The following is a 22,930-nucleotide window of genomic DNA, read 5'->3' as shown; positions in this document are numbered from 1 at the left end:
AGTGATGTAGCCTATCCTTCCATTAGTTCATAAACCCCAAACAAACACAGCTTGTTTCCACCCGAATATCCAATCTGCTGAACATACTTCTTTGGAAAAAGTCTAGTGGCGCTCAGAACAGGTACATTTTATGGCAGGATAAAGAGAACAAATTCACTTCACATGCTCAGTTGGCGGGCATACCCGTGTGCCCCGTGAGCCCCCGTGCCAATAAAACAAACTCTCACACGCAGTCTTACCTCATATGCTGCCAAAGTGCTCAGATCTTCCACAACTCCCTGTGAGGAAGACGTGAAAGCGATTTAAACGTAGGGGGAAAGGAAGAAAAAGCTGGCGGCGCGCTTCACCTGCTTTCCTTTGCTAAACCAGACCTCATTCTTCAGAGAAACCTTACAGCGGGTACCCCGGGCCATGATGTCATGGTATTTCTCCCCTGCTGGTTCTTGGATCTTATCGGTTTATTTAGTGAACAACTTCTAGAAGCTGCTGGTGCACACCACATGGACCTAAGTGAACGTCTACACCTCTACACCATTCACAATTACGCCTCTCTCTTTTTCCTCTATGCCCACCCAGTAGTTTCATTCCCGCTCTCTTCTTTTTTCCCTTGAGCGCATGTTCTTCTTGTAGTAGGTTTGATAAAAATAACTTTAACCACACCTATGTTCCATTAGGCCTTATTCTGTATTTACGTACGCCTGTGTGTTTGTACGCAGGCGCTTGTTTAGTTTGGGCACTGCTCCATGTTGCTCGTGAATAAAGGTTTACAAAGAGACCTTTATAGGGAGTTGAACAGTTCTACGTGACAAATCCCTTCTTTTTCTCCATCTCCGTTATTTCTTTAATCTCCCACAGGAACGACCACTCCTTACATGCCACGAGAATAAGAATTTCCGTACCCATTCTTCAAACAGGACCTGGTGGAAAATACTCAAGAGATCTTGAACGTTAGGGGGAAATTTCTGCTAGTAAGCCATCCGAACCCTTGCGATTATAAAAACAACCGAGATGAGCAGGGAGGGAAGGGAGTACAGCGAACAAACGGCACCGCTTGGACTCCTTTCCTGTAACTTATTTTCGAAATAAACCGTGACCTGATTTGAGCTACAGGAGGCGAGAAATGCCTCGGATTACAAGAAAAAGCCCTTGAAAATGAAAAGTCCCATGATGGGAATAGCTTTAATACAATTATTGCTTTGAGAGGCTATTCATAGTTATGCTGTCAGGAGTGTACCAAAAAATGCAAGATCACTCCCAGGCTGTGGGATCACAGGAGGGAGGGAGCGCGTCTGTCTGCGCCGGACAGTGTGATGAAACAGTAAGTCCAAACCTCACCCACTACAATGAGTTTGCTATATTCAGCACAAAGTAAATAGTGGATGACCCAGAATTGCACATGCGCTATAAGATCAATACATTTATATTCTAACTTGAATTTAAAGTGAAACACTTGTCAAATAGGGGTGAGCTGGGCACAACCAAACACTTTTTGGTTTTGGCTCAATCATTCAAAAAATATTTGAGTTTGATTCATTTTATTTTTACACAAGCAACACACACATCTCTGCTACAAATGAACATTTGAAGTTTGTTACTAGTACTTACCATTCTTGAACAATTACACCAAACGTGACAGAAGGGCAAATGTTACAACTTACCCCTTAGGTGGGATTAATTGTAACAGGCAGGGGGTTAGTTGTAACACTTGCTAAAAATTAAATTTGCAGGCAAATATTTCAATACTATTTTGTCTATATACTTGAAGTGGATACTGTTTATATATCTGTCTATAATAGACAGGTATCCACACTGTATTCATTCATCCAGCCCTTTTCTAACAATAGTTCAAATTTAAATGGACAAATGTCTAAATATGTGAGAAAAAGCAGCACAATTATGACAAATTCAAAGTCTGTAATAACCATACTACAGTTTCAAAAATCTAATTCTGAGATAATGAGCATCAAAGTCTTATTTTAGCCATTAATTTAATTTAGATTTTAATCTTTGACGTGACCTCATTCAATCAAAATATTAAAGATATTAACAAAATACATTTGACCCACAATTTTTGATAAGACGGGCACATTTATTTTGCTGGCAGCTAGCAATCATTCATGTGTAGCCTATTTAAAATAACGGCAAGAATTATGCTAACGTTAGCGTTTTCATATCTGAGGGGTTAGCTGTAACACAGCGTTACAATTTACCAAGGACGGTTCATGGAACGAAAACAAAAACCAGAAACTTTTGATGTTTTGCAAGGAATAGAAATGAAACCAGAAACTTATATATGTTCCGGAACAGAAACGTTTATTTAAAATAATGGTAACTGGTTAATACAGTTATTTTTTTCGTTCTTCGACAAGATTTCTGTGCAATACTCTATGAAGTTCACTTTCGGCCGTCGTTGACTCATTGGAGAAATGAAAAGCTTGCCACCAGCAAGTAGCCTACTCAAGCCCAAGTCTCTAATGCTCAACCATAAGAGGTAAACATTGTAGGCTACCAAGTATCTCAAGATGTTTGTTTTTTACTAATTAGCGGTGTAACGGATCACAGTTGATCCATGATCCGTACAGATCACAACCCAAGGTTCGGCTTGCATGCGATTCGCAGATTAATATGCAAATTGAAATAGGGTGAAAGTTGATAATTTGCATGTGTTTCAAAGGCTTGCAAATGTTAACACTTACGTGATTTTAAACAGTTTAACTGCTAAAAGACGCTAGAGTGAACAATTTTCTGTGCGCACATGCGGTTGAATGTGTCCGGTCCAACTCCGCCCTTCAAAGATCAGAACTCTTGATGTATAAACTTGAGAGAGAGTTACGCTACTGTGTCTCATACTGTAGTCCATTAAAATACATTTGGCGGATAAAGCACTGAAAAACAAAACAATTTTCACTTTATGTGGAGCAACTGTTTATGCTGCATCTTCTTCCCAAAGCACTGTTTGGAATTCTTCCTCTGTCTGTGTGTGTGCGCGTGTTTAAGTCCACTCAACAAATGTAGGCATGTCTGAATTACAGTTATGCCGCTTGCATAATGTAGCCTTTTTTAATGTTTGATGACAAGATAGAGACTTAAGTAAAATTATGTAGACTAATAATTTAAGTTTAATGTCCTAATGATCAGTCTAATTATTGTCCCACAGCTGACATGGAACGTTATTAACCAGTTCGGGAACTTTATTTTTTTTTCTAACTGGTTCAGGAACATAAATTTTAGGGTTGAACCGAAAACCGGAAACGTTAAAATACTGTTTCTATTGGGAACGAACCAATTGGGAAAAAATTCTGGTTCAAAGCCCTGCAATTAACCACACTGGGTCAAAATATTTTCAAGCCCACCAAAAAAGTTGCTAAGAGCTGCAGACATATTTCAAAACGACGCTATGTTTAATTCAACAAGACACTGATTAATATGACATAACATTGGATTTGGTATCTTACACACCCAACTTAGAAACCGGAAAAAAAACCATGATGAAAACATTTACTTACATGCCACCAAAACACTCGTTCATCAATAACTCTCCGGAAAAACATTATACATTTCCAATAATTTGCAGGAGATCATGTTTTGGCAGCGTGAAAAAATACCGCAAACAAAACAAAATGCTCAACCTTGTGCAACAATGCAAACAGTCCGTGTTACAATTAACCCCGCGCTGGCCCGTGCACCCTTACTATAAATCATTGAACTAAATGATAAAAAAAAGTTAACACTTCATAAAATATAAAAGTGATTTATTTGTTTATATGGTATTAGATATAATGAATTAGTTTGCTGTAGTTTTAATAACTAAAGATGCTAATGTTCACAAAATATTGTGAGAAACACACAGACACACACACCACAAAAATCGAGCAGTGGTATTTAAAATTGGAAATATGTCACAAGTGCGAGTCTTACAATGGTAAAATTTCAGTAAAACATTTCAGTTTCCATTAACCGTTGCAGATAAAAACCCAACATAAAAAACATTTTGATGTCACGCACCCAGTGCTACACCACAGTCGTGTCATGTCAGTAAACAAAGTCTGATCCTAGATCTGTGGTTTAGAATAAAATACCAAAAACATTTACCTGTGCCACAACATCAGAAATCAGAGCAGTTCCCGAATTCATCATGTAAAGAGAAAGACGAGTGTAAAAGCCAATCTGTATTCAGCAGAAGGTCTATATGGCCCTCGGGCCCTGCAGCAGGAAAGAATGGGCTCCCTGTGTCTCAGCCCTGGTCTTTGCCCCGGCGGCATGAGGTCACCCACTCTATTGCGCTATAAATAACGGGGTGTGCCGCTGTTGCCAGCCTGGCTTTCTGCCTGCCATTGTGCCACAGCTGGCTCGAAGAAGAAGGTTTGCCGGAGCTGCTAAGTAACCTGAAGGGCCCTACCAAGCATTGCCAAACGCACAAAGAGCAAAAGAAACTCAATTGCTATTTTATAGGAAACATTTGAAAGAAAGAGAGAGAGCTGTACCAAGCTGTACGTGATGACATTATGCATAAAAGTGGAATACGTATATCATATTGACGGACATTATTCTACGAGGGTTCAGTCGTTGAATAAACTCATTTGTAAGGGAACCTGTCATAACATTTTTCATACGATTTACAATATATATATACCCTCATTTTTCAGCGGTAATTCACATGTTTTTCCAATGGGACCTTTCGTGAAGAAATGCCTGAGAGGAGGCTTGTCCAAGAACACTTCTCTAAAACAAGCGCTGCTTTATCAATGCCTCTAATGGTTTCTCCAGTCAGAAAACCATTAACAGAGAGCAGCCAGGAGTATGTTGTACAGATTTAGCCCAGGAGTGTATCGTGACCTGCATCTGAGTGTGTGTGAGAGAGAGTTTTCATTCATTTAACTTTATATTATCTGACAGGACACTATATATACTGTACAAGGTCTGACTGTGTTAAGTGTTCTCTGAACATTTCAAAAAGAAATGCCTGTATATCTCTTGCTCAGACTTTGTGTAGGAGACCGTGTCGTGACAATGATTAACACATCCAACATCTGTTCCTTAACTGAGTCTTTCAGTCTCTTTTTTCTTCTTTAATAGGAATGCATATAAATACTCCTGACAGGGGTGGAGCAATACTCGTCCTCCTCCATGTTCACTTTATATGATAATCACAATATTTTAAATGTGTTTTAGTAAGACACATTCCACCAAAAAATTGTAACCAGACAGATAAAACAACACCTTTAGACCAAGCAAACGTCTGTTAACTAGTCGCATCAGCAGTCGAAACAAACAAGCACGCAAATGTACAGAGAACATCACTTATAAACTAAGGCATGAACACATCACAAAATCATGACCCAGGCTGATTTATGAGGTTTATAATGTGTCCCTCCCACCTTTTTAGGACATTCCTAAAAACACTTTTTACACAAATTAACTAAAAATATGCGATCCTGTTTGGAGGGATAGTTTAGAAAATTGAAAATTGCCCTCAGGCCATCTTCGATGTATGTGATTGTCTTTTTTCGGACGAACATGATCAGAGTTATTTTGGAAAATGTCCTGGCTGTTCCAGGCTTTATAGTAAATGCAGTAAATGGTGCTTCTGATTTAAAGGGACACTTCAAACCATTTGCATAAAGCTTTGTATAGTTAGAACCCCAGTCATGTTTTTGAATGGTCGTGCATCATTTCCTCAGTTGCCGCTGAGACAGGTGAAATACAGATTTCAGTGTTATACTTCCTTCTTTCAATGATGTAAAAATCATCATTTTGCATCATTGAAAGCAGGAAGTTCAATATCTTTGTTGAGGGAGTGAGACTACAAACACCACTTTTCTCGGTCCGATAGGCACCAAATTCTAAATGTATGTTAAATTTCGACTACAAATATGACACACTTTCAATAAAGATCAATGTTTCTACGGGTGAAATGCTCCTTTAAGGCCCATCCTATATAGAAGTAATTATGTTTTAAAAAAAACAGTGGCGGCAAATGATGCGAAGCTCGCCGAAACATGCATGTAGCCCGTCAAATGTGTGGGCCGTCATTTCAAAATGTGTTTGGCGCGTCATTAGGGATGTAACGGTACCAAAAATTCACGGTACGGTAATATTACGGTATGAAGCCCACGGTACGATAATTATTGAAGCATTTATGGGAGGGAAAAACAAAGGAAGACTTGGAAAAGCTGCCAAAAGTGTTTATTAAACAAGACTGAACATTACAATGTACAAAGTGTAGTGTACAATTTTCATAAAAAGGACAAAAATAATAAGACCATGTAATAAAATAAAAAAATGTAGTTTTTGTTTAGTTTAACAACTTTAAACAACTCCCAATAAGTCAGGTTTTAAGAATTGAGTCACTCCCTCAATTGACCTAGTTTTTTTATTTATTATTATTATTAATGCTAATGCTTGGTACTCTTTTGAAAACAACGGTTGTGATTGTAGAATCAAGATAATGGGTTTTAAGATGGGTCAATTCCTGAAAACAAAAACAACCCAGTAAAAATGAAAATAGCAGCTTACTTATTAAGCTGGACCTCAATACAGGGGTGCGTTTCCCATTAGGAAGTCTGCAGCCTCCATAGGTCGCATTCGCAGGCTGCATACGTCATGAAGACCGTCTTATTTCAGAATATTAAAATTTTTCAAGTTGACTATTATTCTTATATATTGTTGTAACACGCGTATGACTTGCGAATGTAATACTCAGTTAATTTAAATACACCAGGTGTGTAATAATGACGGATGCAGCCTGCATATGCGACCTAAGGAGGCTGCCTTCTAATTGTGAAACGGCATACACACTCACATTCACGGATTTACTCACGCGTTTTTGTATGTCCATCACATTTTGTCCTTTCTCGTTTCTTGTCACAGCGAACGCGAACTTTTTCCAGATTTTAAATTTGCGTTTCTTTTGCTTCCGCCATTGTCGCTCCACTTGTAGAGAGGCATCAGAGTGGCACGCATGGGATTATGAGAATTGTAGTTCCCGTGGCCCTCACCTCGCTTCACTTGGCCGGAAAAAAACTACACGTGTTGCCCGGAAGACCTAACGTTTTACCGAATCATGTGACCACGGTTGTAACGGGAAAATTTAATTCCGCAATACCACGAAATTTATAAAACCGTTACATCCCTACGCGTCATGTAAATGTATGTGCATCACGTGTGATGTCAAAATACCAGCCTGCTTCAGACGCTTCGAAGGGGTTTATGATAAAAGAGACGCTCATGTTTGCCAGATACTCCTTAAAATTTCATGTTTAGTGTTAAGTTAGTGTCTTGAGAGTATTTTGTGCACATCTCTTTTATCATAAACCCTTTCGACGCGTGTGCAGCAGGCACTTATTTTGACAAGACCGCGTCATGTTCATCATTTGAATTCGCGCCTCTCGGAAGGGAAGTCAACAGCCACCACTGAAAAAAACTATATCGTTGTTATAACCCTGACAACCATCCACCGCTCAACCAGTCCCTGGAACCAATAAGGAATCACGGGGTCCCTATGGGAAAGAATGTTAAAAAAAGAAAGGTGTAGAAAAATAGGAAACTGTGGAAGATTCTAGGAAGATCTAGATTACGTGGGTTTTGGCTCACATCTGCTCTTGAAGAAAAAACAACAGGCATCACAGCAACTGAAGAAGTAAGGGAATAAAAAGTAAGTCACACATTTGTGTGGGAATGTTATATGTGCTCCAAATAAAAAACAAAATCAATCGACTACATGCAAGCATTACTGCTACACTATAAAAACGAGTTGGTTCAACCAGTTACCTGGTTGCCTTTAAATTTTGTGTTCATTCAACTTAAATATATTAGTTGACAGTTTTTATTTTTACTTGTTTAATTTTGACAAGTAATATATTTAAGTTAAAATTATGAAAATACATTCCAGTTTAGAGTAAAAACTAAGACTCAAACAATGGACAAACACTAATCATGATCCATTATAAAATCGAGTGAAAGTTAAGACCGCAATCAAATCAAAAACACGCCATGTATTTATCATTAGGCATCTTTTCTTTCCTGAAACATAATAATGTTTCCCACAGGCTTAGTGCATAGCGACTTGTTCCAGTGCATGTGCTTATACATATTCAATGTGAAAATAATACCCACTGCCAAAGTCCACTGGGAATGTGATGCAGAACATCTATTCAAAAACATACACATATATACATACTGTGGGAAGACAGACACCCATCAGCTGCCGCCAAATTCATTTATCTAGGGCTGCAACAACGAATCGATTAAATCGATAAAAATCGATTACTAAAAGTGTTGGCAACGAATTTCATTATCGATTCGTCGTGTCGCGTGACGCAGAGACGTTTAATTTAAAAAAAAAAAAAACAAAAAAAAATCAGTTAATCGCGGAGCGGAGTGAACACACTCGTGCTGCGTCCCAAACAGCATATTTCCATACTATATAGTAGGCAAAGAGTATGAGAAGTAGTGCTTTTCGCCTACTATATAGTATGGAAGTATGCGGTTTGGGACGCAGCGTCGGTCTCTCTCGCGCACTGTTGCTTGCAGAGTTCGGCGGCTCATAGACAGGGCGGAGAAAAGACAGGGCGGCGGGAAAAAGATGGGAAAAAAACCAGCTAAGGTAGAGGAAAACCACATGTCAGTGTTTTACTCATCCCAAACGTAAGCGCGTCACCTGGAAGTTAGCCGGCAAAGAGGTAAACAAACAAAGACGACACGCTTATGCTTTATGGAGCGACGACAGCGGGTAAAAAAGTTTCTAGAACGAATAAAAAACTCCAATGACAAACTCCACTGATATTAAACAATGAAATAAAACCTTGAGAGGGAGTTGTATGAACGCTTTTCCCCGTCATGGACCTGTACGTAAAATCATCGTGCCATCACTCTCCTGCTGCTCTTTCCTGCGCGCTCCAGCTCATGCCGACTGCCAAGCAAGGAGACGCGCGTGCCCGGCCCAACATTCAGTAAGTGCCGCCTTTTGTTACATAAACATCGTCTTACATTTTTTAAAGCGAAGTAATAAATGGTGTATTTGCATTTTGCGCGGGAGTAGAAGAAGCATTTTCCGTTTTGACAAGACGCATGTATGTGGCCAAATGTAAATAGAACAGTTTTAACAAATGAGTTAGCTATCTGATCAGAGAAAACACATGAAGTCAAATATAAAGCTACAAAGCTGTCACTGGGGCAGTACCCTTTATAAAAAGTCCTAATATGTACCATTTAGGTACAAATATGTATCTTTGAACTGCCAATATGTACTTTTGAAGTACTAATATGCACTTTTTGGGTACAAAGGTGTACCTTTTTGAAAGAGTACTGTCCAGTGACAACTTTTGTACCTTTATTTCTAAGAGTGTACTCATTTACTATCTTTTTGATCCCATCAAGAGAGGCTTCTTGATGGGAAATGCATCATAAAAAGTCTATATATTTGGCAGATGTAAAGCATACATGTGCATTTTTTGTGTTAGTCCATTTTTATTTTATTTTATTATTATTGTAACAGCTCAGGTATGTTCAAGGAGCAACATGTTTGTGTAATTTCTAAAGATTTTTGTTCTGTTTTGAATAAGGGGTTGGAAATGAATGCTTTTCTTGTTTTTTGTTTTTTTATCCGATTCATCGATTAATCGAAAAAATAATCGACAGATTAATCGATTATTAAAATAATCGTTAGTTGCAGCCCTACATTTATCAGTTACACACCCTCAGAAATAATACAGCCCTGATCTTGTACAGTACTGTTATTCTTCCTCTCATGTGCCTCCGTAAATGTAAATTTGTATACTTCAAATGTTTATATTTCAAAGTCTATTTTATATTGTAAATATCCTCTGATTCTATTCTATTTGCACCTTAGCTTAATTCCACCTTAATGAGAGAGAGAGCGAGAGAGAGAGAGAGAGAGAGAGAGAGAGAGAGAGAGAGAGAGAGAGAGAGAGACCAATCAGTCAGTGGTCACTCTGGTAACCCTACAGTGCTCAGAAACCACCACTGGCCTCAATGAGACGAGCCTTAACAGCTGCCATTCCCACCCAAATCTTCCTCAAGAAACTTTCCGGAACTTTAACCACTTCTTCTCTTATTGGTGCGTTTCCTTGTTTGCTTCACTCTGGGATAATATAGTTGTAGTTGTTGTAGTTCAGGGTGAACATGAAATTGCAAGTTACTTATACATATTATTTTGTGTTATTTTCTTAGTCAACTTACCCGCAAAACTGTATCCAACAGCTCAATTTATAAATGATTATTATCCCCTTACGGTGTTAAAGTGGGATAAGGAAGGGGACAATTTTAAATACATTTTCTTATGTACTTTTTTATTTTCTAATAATAAAAAAGGTCAACATTTCTGCACTAAAACAAATGGAAAATCCTCTTAAAGTGGAATTGGCCATTTTTGGCTACTCAGATACAGTTTCCTCTTTGCCTTATCATTTGCAGTTGGCATTTATGTTGGGCATGGTTGTAGCCAAGAGAATCATATTAAAGGATTGGAAAACCACCATGTTTTCAGAATGGCTCGCGGAGATGATCTCCGTTTCAAACCATGAAAATAATTGGCTTAACGATTCAAAGTCTCTTAATTTTTCCAAGATCTGGGGTACCTTCCTCCTCCAACATTTACTAATAATAGTAGATTATTATACTATTTATAGTAATTATCTTTTAAGGTTAGGATTTCTGTGGTGATTTTTGTCCCTGGGTGATCTATATTCAGTCTATGTATTTTATCTAGGCATTTTTGTCACTTCTAAATTCGTCTGGCTTTTTGTGGGACGGGGGTCCATGGTGTTTGTTTGTTTGTTGTTATAATACTAAAGAATATGGCAAAAAACTAATTTTTATGAAAATAATGACCTACCACTAGTAAAAATGTGCTAAACGGCCTCACACGATTAGATCTATGCGCTTGCCCACCATGGCATCGCCAGTTTTTCAAAATTAAATTTACTCATTTAGTTTGGTTAGAAAGCAGACATAAATTGTCTTGCATAACATCTTCTCATTAAAGTCATTTAATCAACAACTCAACAACAGAAGCCCTGCTGGTCACTGAAAGCATTCAAGCATCCAAGGGCTAAGTCGCAATCTTCTGTTGCTCATAAAGACCTGAAGAATGAGCTTGCAAGTCCAGAATGCTCCCCCCACAGCAACTTCTTTGTCTACTGTTTGCCAAGGATGTGAGCCACCACTCAACAACACAACACAACCGACCGACTGACATGTATTATCCTCACTGAAGTTCCTTTATCTGTCCACACACACAGTTTTTATCTTCAGCTAAGAAAACACCTCACCCCCTCACTAAGAACAAAGTGCTTATCAGAATGTTTTCCTTTCGTATCTCAGGTCACTGATGCCGACCGGGACAATTCTGTCCTTGAGCTGTCCCGACCTCATCCACAGGCGTGTAGCATCCAGATCACAGGAAGGGCGATTCTTCCTGAGCTTTTAAACCTTGGAACGTAGGCTAACCTGGAAAGTGACACACTCGGACGTATTCAAGGTCAGGGTGGGTAAAAATAAAGCTGCTGGCTTCTGGCTCCTTCATTTTATGAGGAGAGACAGACAAGTGGGGGTGGTGGCAGAGAAAGAGAGAGAGAGAGCGCGAGAAAGAGAAAAGGTGGGAGAGACATCGTGAGCGAGAGGGTGACAAAGGCTTCATTCAGGCTCAGACTGAAGGGAAAATGAGAGCGCACTACCTCGGTATGCCGAGCTACGGCCGTGGCCCGACTGACTCTAAAGTTCCATTGTGCTTTTAGACTTTTAAAGGTGTGACACACAGCCACGGGTCACCACTGCAACTGAATCAACAGCCACTGACCTACATTCACATGTGAGGCATATGGGAACACACAGGCATGGGAATGCATTAAAAAATGCTCAAGAAATTAAACAAAGAAACGCACTGGAAAACAAACAACAATTAGGAAGGACAACCAAATTACAGTGGTTACATATATAAAGAGTCATTTTGTCCATCACACACAGACACACACACGATTCACAGTGCATGTTTTGTTTTAAGGAGACACTTGGCGAGAAAGGAATGTCTCTGTGGAGAAACATTTTATCACATTCCACAATTTGTTTGCTTTCTACGGACTCAACTGCCAAATGCTGTTTGCATGGACTTCCTTCTCAAACCTTTGGACCAGCTGAACATGAGTAAAGATCTGGCTTGATCCAAACGTTTCCAACTTATACTTAAACGACACCAAATACCTCAAACGAAATCTAAATGCCAAAACACATAAGCTAATCAAAATTCACTCCATTACCTCGCAAGATTTAACAATTTAAATATGTTTGCAAATGTAACTTTTTGGGATAAGAATAAACAAAAATCAGTTATTGAGCAAGAACATGAAAAAAATCTGTCTCCTTACATTACCCCGAATCACAATAGTAAATTTATAAAGATGATTTATAAATTAAGCTGTCAGGTCCGATTTTACAGGAAAGTCAGCGTGTCATCATTTAACTTTAACCAAAGTCCCATAGGGAAGTCGTACCACTAGACGGCCATGTTTGCAACACCTCTGGGCAGTTATTTCAGTCATGCAAGACTAAAGTCTTACATACCTATATGAATGGGGAGAGACCAGCCTCATCTCACAAGAATTTGTACGTATTGTGCCTAATTCGTACGAAGTGAATCATACAAAAACATACGATTATCATAAATAATAATGAAACCCCATTCCTAATCTCAACATCACAGGGCAAAATTAGGGATGGGCGAAAATTTGAATGCGATATCATGCCCATCTCGTCAGTAGAGCCGGTTATGTGATTACAGGGCTCCAGACTGCCACCAAAATTTGAGAGTGTGCCACTGAATTTTACATCCAGTCGCACACACCAGTAAATTTGGCCTTTTTTGTGATGTGACACTGAATTTAAAACAGCACATTGTACTTTCTGCATCTATCATCAAAGTATTTATTAGTAATACAGTGTATTACTTAGTAGAAATGTGAATATTTGGTAAGCATGTTGATTTACATTATGTGCCCCTAAATTTTCTGGTTGCGCACCTAACATTTCAGTTGGGGGCCACTGTGCTCCTAGTGAAAAAGGTTAGTCTGGAGCCCTGGATTAGAAGTAAATCGCCATCAGCTGCTTTCAGATGGAGTGGCATTTCTACGATATGTCCGCGATAATTAATGCGAAATTGCCCCGATTGTCAGTGAACTACGGCTTTGTGTAACAAATGCCGCTCCATCTGAAAGCAGCTGATGGCGATTTACTTCTAATCACGGAACCGGCAAATTATCAACCATTCCAGGTTGGCACACGCGCACTGATGCTTATATATAATGCAAACATACATAGATTTTAAAATATAAAAATGTAAACGAGGATCAGATATACCTTCCTTAACAAACATCCATGTTTCCAAACGCCGGTTTCTTTTTCCGCCTGTGAGTGCCCGTCACAACGTCAAGCAATGCTTAGGTTACTTTGCAACAACAAACGCTCAGGAGCACCCACGCGGTTTGAAAAGGAGGAAAGCAGCACGTTGAGCATATAAACTTGGCCATTTCGGTGGGTGCTCCAGCACAGCCCCGGAGAACCCATGGGATTGGTGCCTATGTGCGTGCTTTAGCACTTTCATCAGTAAAACAACACTTGCTCGAGTGAGAAATCTTTTTTGGGGTTACAATCTTTCCAGCCGCACTAAAAACGCGTTCAGATGGTGTACTGGTAGCGCAGATTGATACTTTTTTGCAACCTTGTGTGACCAAGAGAGAATATCTTGCCTCATTGTTTTGCCCCCAAGCGGGCCATCACTGATATCAGTTGCCTCCCCTTGCAAATAGTGCGTTAACTCAGCTTGTCTTGAAGATGTCTTGAAGACATCTTGCTGTGCGAGATTGTAATTTATATTTTTCATTTTTTGTGATGTGCACACCACCGCGGGTCCCACTTCACCAACGTGGGTCGCACTTCACCAACGCGGGTCACACTCTACCAACCCAGTTGTGCAGTGTTTATTACAACCGTCACAACCCTACTGTTGCCTACAATCCATGTGTTTGTTGTAGTCCAAGAAAAGAGATTTATAAATCTCTTTTCTTGGACTACAACAAACAGTGGGACCCAAAGGTACTTTGGGTTTGTACCTTTTGCATACTGTTAACATGTACTAATACACACTTACACACCAAAAGGAAATGTAAAATCGTGAATCGGATAATACATACTCTTTAATTTCACACTGTACAGAAACCTTAGGAAGAATCTCAGATTGCATGAACTAACTACAGTTGCGAACTTGCGACTGCTATCATTATATTGCTATGATGATGATATGTCTAAAAAAAAACACAAACACAGAAAGCTCTGTGATTATATTACCAGGCACATGAGCATCAAAAGCTAATAAGCTCCCATTACTTCCATTCTCACTGGAAACCCCAAAGTATAAACACAATCATTTTCATGATAGCTGATCAACAACATGACTTTGTCGTTCAGTCACTTGATCACGTTCTTAAATCAGTACTGCTTATTAAACTCACTTAAATATCCATTCTTTAGGCTATCAGGACAACTCATATCACCGCCGGTGGACATTTCCAAAAACATCCCAAAGCAATCAATCACGTCTTTGACGTGCACCGAGAGAACCTCAATCGTCTGATGAAGATCCAGAAACAGCAGTGTGTGTGCTCTCAAAACAATGGTGTTCTCCTCCAGAGGTGAGAAACCATTTTTGAAGTCCAGCCAAAGAGAAGCCTCCCGAAGAGCAGATATTGTCTTTGTTGTAACAAAGTTCAACGAGAGGCAAATTAAAGGAACATCAAACCACTTCCTAGTGCACTTGGCAAAAAATTGCTTTGGTGAGCGGAGGTGTTATTAGAACAATCAAAGTGTTCACAAGATTCATAATCCAAATGTACACAAACTTAAAATTCTGGCATGCTCGGTTGGAGAGGAAATCTGGCAGTAAGATATCGTCAGTATCTGGGTCACAACTGTTTAGCGTACAGTTATATATTGCAATATGTTACATGTGTGTTTTGCACATTGCACTTCAGGGTTTTACGCAATCAAATTTTGGCAAATTAAATGTAATTAAGTGTGCACTCATAGATTTGCTCTTAACAATCTCCAATTACATTGTAAGGTAAAAAAGTCACAATTCTTTGAAATGCCATTTGTCATCACCTCTCCTAACTGACATCATCTTATTGCTCTGACATCCTATATCTCTATTAGCACCACAATTGCAAATATTGAACATATAGCAGGCCTCGTTTCCGAACAGAACAATAGTCCATGTCATAGAGTCAGCAACCTTTGGTCTGAAGTTAACTTGGATTGATCCATCACTGTCATAGCAGACATCAGAGGATAGATGGTGTCTCATGATGGCTCATTTTAGGGCCTGCCATGCCTTGGTTTCCTCTCACTTATGAATAGGACTATAGTGAGCCATTTGAGGTTGTAATGTGTGTGAAGTGACCTTGTCCCCTCGACTACCCCCCTTCCCCAGACTCACCTCCCTGAGAGCAAAAAGGACTTTCAAATGGTTTTGACAGCTGGTTGAGCCCAAATGTTGGATACAAGGTTGGCCGACAAGAGCTTGGTGCAGCGTTTGATGTGGTCGGGTCTCCTGCAGAACACAGTCAAAGTTTGAAAACTGATTCCCTGATTACCATTTACCCTGTGTCTCTACCGAAGATCCTGGGAGAACCGCAAACTTTTTCATCAGGCTGCAGTAGAGTAAACGGCAAATGTTTCATTACGACCTAAAAGACTCCGTATATGTAATCAGTGACAATTTTGCACTGCCCTAATCTCGAATCTTATGCTTTACCGCAATTTTCCTATTCCGTTTAACCATTTACTCACATAACCGCACTAAACACTCACACACTCGCCTCGCTGATTAGAAGTCCTGTCACTCCCGTTTCTGTTCAGGGACCGTGTGGAAAAACTACTGAGTGGTGGACGGGCTCAAGCAATAAGACCCCAATATCTCTTCCAGCATCAAAGCTTCACTGCCCAGGGCAAAAGCAACGGGAGCCAAGCTCACATTCCTGTTACATATCAGATCCTTCCCACACCCCTAACCAGCTGCAGACTTCATCACCATCGACAAATCACTCAAACAAATTGTCTCTTATCAAATAATCGAAGAAACAATTTATTTACTCTATTAAAGCCAATTGCAATAACAGTTGTAAAAAGAAGTGATACGTTACGTGATGTGATCCGTACAGCAGTCCAAACCTGAAGATTTTCAATTTTGGGAATCTATCCAGAGATATGAAGTTGTTACTGAATAACAGAAATGGGGAAGTAATCCCATTTTAAACAAAGAGACTCATTTAAAAATCTGGAATGGGACAGAAATGGAAGTACAAAGAATAACAGACAGGCTGGGTTCCAGGAATACAAATCCTATTTATTTTACTCTGCAAGGAAATTAATTTCAAGTAATAAATGTAAAAACCTTACAAGAGACAGACATGCACAGATGAAACATTTTTCCACCGATACCTGATTTTTCAGACTGATATCTGGCGATAGTTTAGTGGCTATATAAACCTGAACTAAATTATAAACATTAGATTTTCTAAATGTTATACATTCATATAATGACCACTAAAACTGAACATTTAAAGGATTAGTCAATTTTCTTAAAAAAAAAATCCAGATAATTTACTCACCATCCAAAATGTTCATGTCTTTCTTTGTTCAGTCGAGAAGAAATTATGTTTTTTGAGGAAAACATTCCAGGATTTTTCTCATTTCAATGGACTTTAATGCATCCCAACACTTATTAGTTTTAATGCAGTTTAAAATTGCAGTTTCAACAAACTCAAACATGGCATAAGGGTCTTATATCTAGTGAAACGATTGTCATTTTTGACAAGAAAAATAAAAAAAAATGCACTTTTAAACTACAACTTCTCATCCATCTCCGGTCCTGTGACGCGCCAGCACGACCTCACATAATACGTCATCACGCCGAAAGGTCACGGATGACGTATGCGAACCTACGCCCCAGTGTTTACAAGTGTGGAGAATGAGGACCGTTCCGACGTTGTTGTATATTGAATGATACTAATTAATGTCTTTGTGTCCGTTTATTGTTTAAAATGGTCCGCAAATGTGCGTTTCATATATGTAACACGTGACCTTTCGACGTCATTACGCAATTACGTGAGGTCGCGTTGGCGCGTCACAGGAAAGGAGGAAGACGAGAAGTTGTGGTTTAAAAGTGCAGATTTGTTACTTTTCTTGCCAAAAATGACAATCGCTCCGCTAGACAAGACCCTTATGCCTCGTTTGAGATCATGTAGAGTCTTTTGAAACTGCAATTTTAAACTGCATTAAAACTGTTAAGTGTTGGGGTCCATTAAAATGAGAAAATTCCTGGAATGTTTTCCTCAAAAAACATAATTTCTTCTTGACTGAACAAAAAAAACATCAACATTTTGGATGACATGATGGCGAGTAAACTTTCTGGATTTTTTTTTAAGAAAACAAACTAATCCTTACTAGTGATGTTTCTTTATATTTTCTATACACGTATTCTATAGCCCAAATTCATTGCATATTCCTGTTCTCTTTTGATTGACAGGATATATTGACTGTTTTTAAACTATCGGCCGATTGCAAATAGTGTGAAATATTGCTTTTTTACCGATACAAATCATTGGTGCATCTCTAATTATAATCGCATTGTTTCTCACTTGATCGTTTACAATGCATCATAGGAAATTGGATGATTTTAAGTGAACTATTTTTACTTTACAAATAGTTCTTGTCTTAGATTCAAAAGTATGTTTTTCCCAAAAAATTCCTGGGGAAAAAATCTTACAGAAACACGAATGTTCTCTGTTTGAAGTAAATGCGAAACATTAACATTTTGCCCCAGTAAAACATTTCCATTTCTTTGTCCAAAGTTGTCTTTCTTTCACCTCAAGACTCCAAGTCCTGAAAATAAGTTCCACTGACCAATTAGAAGTGGGGAGAGAGGGATGACTGGAGTGCCATGTGGACTACATAAACTTCATTACAGAAAGAGAGAAATGCAAGGAAAAGCACAATGTTTCCATCTCCAGTCTAAATTGAGGACAAAAACGAGAGATTGTGAGGGAGGGATGACTAATAAAGTGGCGAGAGAGTAAAAAAATTTAACAATGAGTTTCTTATACATACATCAGCCTCCTCCTCACATGTTCTTCATATTACAACTATCAATTTCAATTTTAAAGTCTTTTAGGTTTTGGAGTGTTTTGGGGTAGACATGTGGAAAATGAAACGGCATTTTCGTAAACATAGCTTTAAATGCAATTTGTCACGCAGTGGGTTATTTTATTTTATATATATCATCTGAATGTATACGTTCCACAAAATGTACAGTTAGCTACTATCTGTTGTTGAAGAATGCTGACTTCGTCGTCTTCCTCATGCTAGCTGCAGGACAGCGTGACCCAATGTGGGATTTTAATATAAGCATGAGATGAACCCATTGTGTGTGTCTAGCCCTGGGCAGCTGGTCCTGAAATTTACTGTTTGAGATAAACGTCTACTGGGACCTTTAAGCGTTTTGAAATAAATGCCTTCTGGGTTCCATGATGAAAGATATGAGTACAGGACAAAGGATTGCAAACAAACATGCTGGTTGTGCTTTGCTTCCAAATCAGATGGAAAAACTCACTGTCACCGCAACCATGTGCCCCTGAAGGCTCATGCAAAATGAGATAAACAATGAAATTCGACACTAGAGAACCCCCGAATGTTATATTTATGATGGAATCCAAATAAAGTCCTTACAAGCAAGTTGACACAAAGACTATGTGGACACAGACTATGTGTCAGACAAAGCATGTGTTTCAGGTTAAGGAGTTAAAAGACCAGCCAGTGAACACGAGGTTATCAGATTGGCCGTGATCCAGCCTAAAAAGCACAGGGTTGACACTTGAACCAATCACCTATTGAGCCCCAACTCACCCTTTTTGCATTCAAAGGAAACAGTTCAATATTATAATACAATACTGACAGCTTTGAATCAAAGCTGTGATGTCAGCCAGGTAAAACGATTTTAAACATGACAACAACACCTTACCAATCCACATTTTATGGCAACCTTAGAAATCCAAGGAGCTTGGGATGTAACACAAGTTTTTCTCAGAATCCGGAATATTCATACTGACTGCATTAGAGTCACTGATTGACATGGAAATGCCAACGGCCTGGAACTGCTAAAATACATTTCTGACTGCCAAGTATTAAAGTACATTAAATAAATCACAACCACACATTTTTATCCAATATACAGACTGCATGTATGCACAAAGTTTTGAGTACCAGCGTAAACAACTGAAACAAGCACAAACCACATTAAGTACTTCTTTCTCAAAATACCAGCCTCTCTCCATCAACCCCCCACTACGCTGGTTCAGGGGGCAGAGTCTAGGAATGTGAACTCTGGGGGTCCTGTCCACCCAAAACATCTTAATTTAAGAAAAATAAATCAACACTGTCTGGTAAAATGCAGTTGGGATGGAAATGAAGCGCGGAAGGAGGGAAAATTAAAAACAACATGCCCTTATCTCCCAGTGAGGAAAAATAACATCATCCAAGTATTGAAGATATAAAGTTTTAAGGTGTATTTTTAATTTATCATTTTTCAGCACAATTTAAGATCCACTTGAACGTAACTAATTTTCACACTGTTTCTGTCTCATAATTGGTTTTATCTCAACAACTCTACAACAGACCAAGTCCCAGTTGGTTTCACACCCATGAAAAGATGCGAATGGAGGAATAATGAGCTGATGACACACAGCAGCAAGCGGCAGCAGTCCACATGGTGTGCACACAGGAAACCCTGGGACTTCTTTACAACCCATCATTGCTGTTACAAACTGATTTAATACTCATACACACATATCTAGTAACCACAAAGTTAGCTGCAATATTTTGCCATTCAAATCAAACAAAACGTATAACACAAATAGTATGTACTGCAATGTTTACCTATATGTTGTTTTCCCACTCATGATGGTGAACGAATAAACAACTAGGGTAATAAAACACAAACTAAATTATAACTTCAAAGTTAATTTTAAAGACCTTAGCTATGTCCAGTGTGTTGTGTATATATTGAACAAACTACTGCTTTTTCTAAATTTTTAGTTTTTTTAATAGCTTCAAGGATGCCAGTGTTGTATTTCATCCATTCTCCAAGTAACGTTAAGTTATCTAAAAACATGGACCGTTACATGGGTAAGTTTAAACTTTTGGCGCAATCTGTTTTGGACACTATTTTATCCATACAAGCATGTAACTTAAGGTTAACGTTAGTAGGAGTTTGTCGGTTTTTTTAAAGTCCAGTCTTACTTTAGTAATGATGAGCGGCTCGCCGTGCTCCAGTCCCCCTTTCAGAGTGAATCCCCACGGAGCGCCACCGTTCAGCTGCACATGGATGTGCTGGAAAGACACCAGCTGCTCCACGGTCTCCATTAAAACTTCTGTGCCTTCAATTCCGTCCATTCGCCACGCAATCCTAATTCGACCTCAGTCATTACGACTCCCGACAACAGGAGCCTACAAGCATGAGAAGACAGGCGGTGGGCTGGCCAGTGATGGGCTTTCACGGACTGTTACGGAGGAAGTGCTCGAGACTGAAAAGTTAGTTTGAGTGACAGTCGATACGCCCACTTAGGTCAGCGCTGTGCTGTAACTGACCAATGAAAGTTTCCGATGGGCGGAATCTTTAGCCACCGCTGTATTGTCCATTGTCCGACCGTCTGGGAAAACTGAAAAAGTTGGCCATTTGTTAACTCTCTCGAAGTTTTAAACTTCAAAGATGAACGTTTAACAGAAACATTACTTTATATGACATGGGAAAACAGGAGCAGCGCAAAACAGTTTTCAAACAAAGAATATTATTTTTTAAAAGTTCGCGCACTGAAATATGTTACCCAACTGTATGAACAGCAAAACAATGTGATGATGACCATGTTAAGACTCCATTTTTATTTAAACTATATGTAAAATAATAATATCGTTAATATCGATATAAAGAGAGATCTTTAGGAATTGTTGCGAAAATATAACAAAATATAGGAGATTAAATACATTTTAAATATACATATAAAACCTAAAGAGAAGGGCAAATAAAATAATTATAAAAGTTCTCGTTTAAAACTTGACTTGAGTGTAATGGAGCTCTTCACCCAAAACCACCCAGCACAGAATATACGAAAAGCTGATCTAAGAAAATGCATAACACTGCGAAACAGAAAGCTGGTCAGGCCATTGTCTACTCTGCCCACTAAGAGGAGCTGTTGTTTAATGCTATGATGAGAAGTGATAGGGAACCTTTCATATTGCCTTGAATTTTAAGAAGAACAGAAAAAGCATATTTCTAAAGCATATTTGAAAGCTTTAAAAGTAATATATATATATATATTATATACATTTTTACCTAAATACTTAAAAATATCATTTTTAGGGTATATCACTCTAAAGTTGTAAGAAGCCATCTTCCAGACTTTGGCACTAGGTGGTGCTAAAGTTTACAGCAAAAACATTTTTATAGGGTGCTCCCCATTATTTGTTTGATAGCAGCTCATTTTTCAATTTCTCACTGCAGGGTAAAAATCTGATGTGCTACATACAGTTTTCATTCTCAGTTAGCTCTAGGAATGTTATGATTTCTCCGGTTCACGTACATGCCAAAACATATCATATATATATATATGTGATCCAATATTCAATTATAATAATCAAAATTATGTAATTGAAAATGGTAGCAAAAATGTGTTACAAACCTTATGAAAATGAATCATGGTTTTACCACAAACAAACCAAAAAACATGGTTACGAGGCTAAAGTTAAACCATGGTTACCCCCCCCCCCCCAAAAAAACCCGTAATTTTGCTACAGTAAACATGGTTTTTGTACAGTAGTAAAACTATGGTTTATAAATAGTTCTTACATTACACCTTTAGTATAATAAAACTATGGTTCATTTTCGTAAGTGAAACCTAGTCTACAACACACTATAGTCTTTGTCTAATATATACATAGTCATTTGCAGACTATCAGATGGACAACTAATTAATACATTTATTAAATGGACAATACCCCAGGGAGCTTCCTAAAGCTAGGCATTTTGCTTAAAGCCACACTCATGGTTCACTTGTCCCCTTCTGTGACAGTTTTCTCTTTTGTCTCAGTATTATTTAGTATTGAGAATAGCAAATAGAAGATTTCTGTGTAAGGAAACAGAACACACAAAATGCAGTAAGACATTAAGATTAAGAGAGATTGCATGATTTTTTTGTTATGGAGATTCTCGTTATCTTTTATTTATTTATTTTTGTTACATCATTCTACTTTCAAATCCACTTACTTCAACATGTTTGAGTGTGCTTGCTTTAACACAGCTCTCATACACATGAATGCACATTTATTTGAGCCAGCTGAACGCACATTCAAGCACAAGCTTGCTCACTTCGATGAATACACTTGAGGACAAAGATACACTATATATTTTTGCATGGCAGCACCCAGACATCAGCTCAATTCCAGTCATCCAAAAGTTGTTCATTCTAACAATAATGTCAAAGGATCAGTTGTCGTAATAATTTATGAAACACACACTTAGATCATTTGTTATTCTTACTACTTACTGTTTAGTTCTAACCAGAGAACAGGCTTGCCAACTGTAAAAATTTATTTTTATATATATATATATATATATATATATATATATAAAAATCTATTGTATATTTGTTGCACTCTCTTTATCATGCCTGTATGTTGTCCTTGCTTCCATTCTCTCTCTCTTACTGTCACCTAAAATACAATTATTCCTTTGACCTTTTTCTGTTGTGCTCGATGCATATGAACAGCTTGTCATCTCTATAGTAATTATTACACCCTGACAGATTACCAT

At 38.5% G+C, this 22,930-nt stretch overlaps 1 protein-coding gene across 2 annotated transcripts in view; it reads right to left on the bottom strand.

Moving 5' to 3' along the window:
- The window catches only part of shroom4 (shroom family member 4), a 64,473-nt gene extending 43,706 nt beyond the window's left edge, over positions 1-20,767 (bottom strand). Inside the window, exon 1 of one of the 2 annotated variants that reach the window (XM_055200058.2) lies at positions 20,365-20,767. In XM_055200058.2, coding sequence (XP_055056033.2) covers positions 20,365-20,517 — 153 coding nt within the window. In that variant the 5' untranslated portion in view covers positions 20,518-20,767. Of the gene's footprint in view, positions 1-4,092; positions 4,238-20,364 lie in introns of those variants that run through there. The other variant, XM_055200064.2, reaches the window with a different exon arrangement.
- Positions 20,768-22,930: the final 2,163 nt, after the last annotated feature.

Source organism: Misgurnus anguillicaudatus, chromosome 21 (genome assembly GCF_027580225.2).
Source record: "Misgurnus anguillicaudatus chromosome 21, ASM2758022v2, whole genome shotgun sequence".
NCBI lineage: Eukaryota > Metazoa > Chordata > Actinopteri > Cypriniformes > Cobitidae > Misgurnus > Misgurnus anguillicaudatus.
The sequence above is the reverse complement of the archived record's forward strand: the minus strand, read 5'-3'. Positions and strand labels throughout refer to the sequence as shown.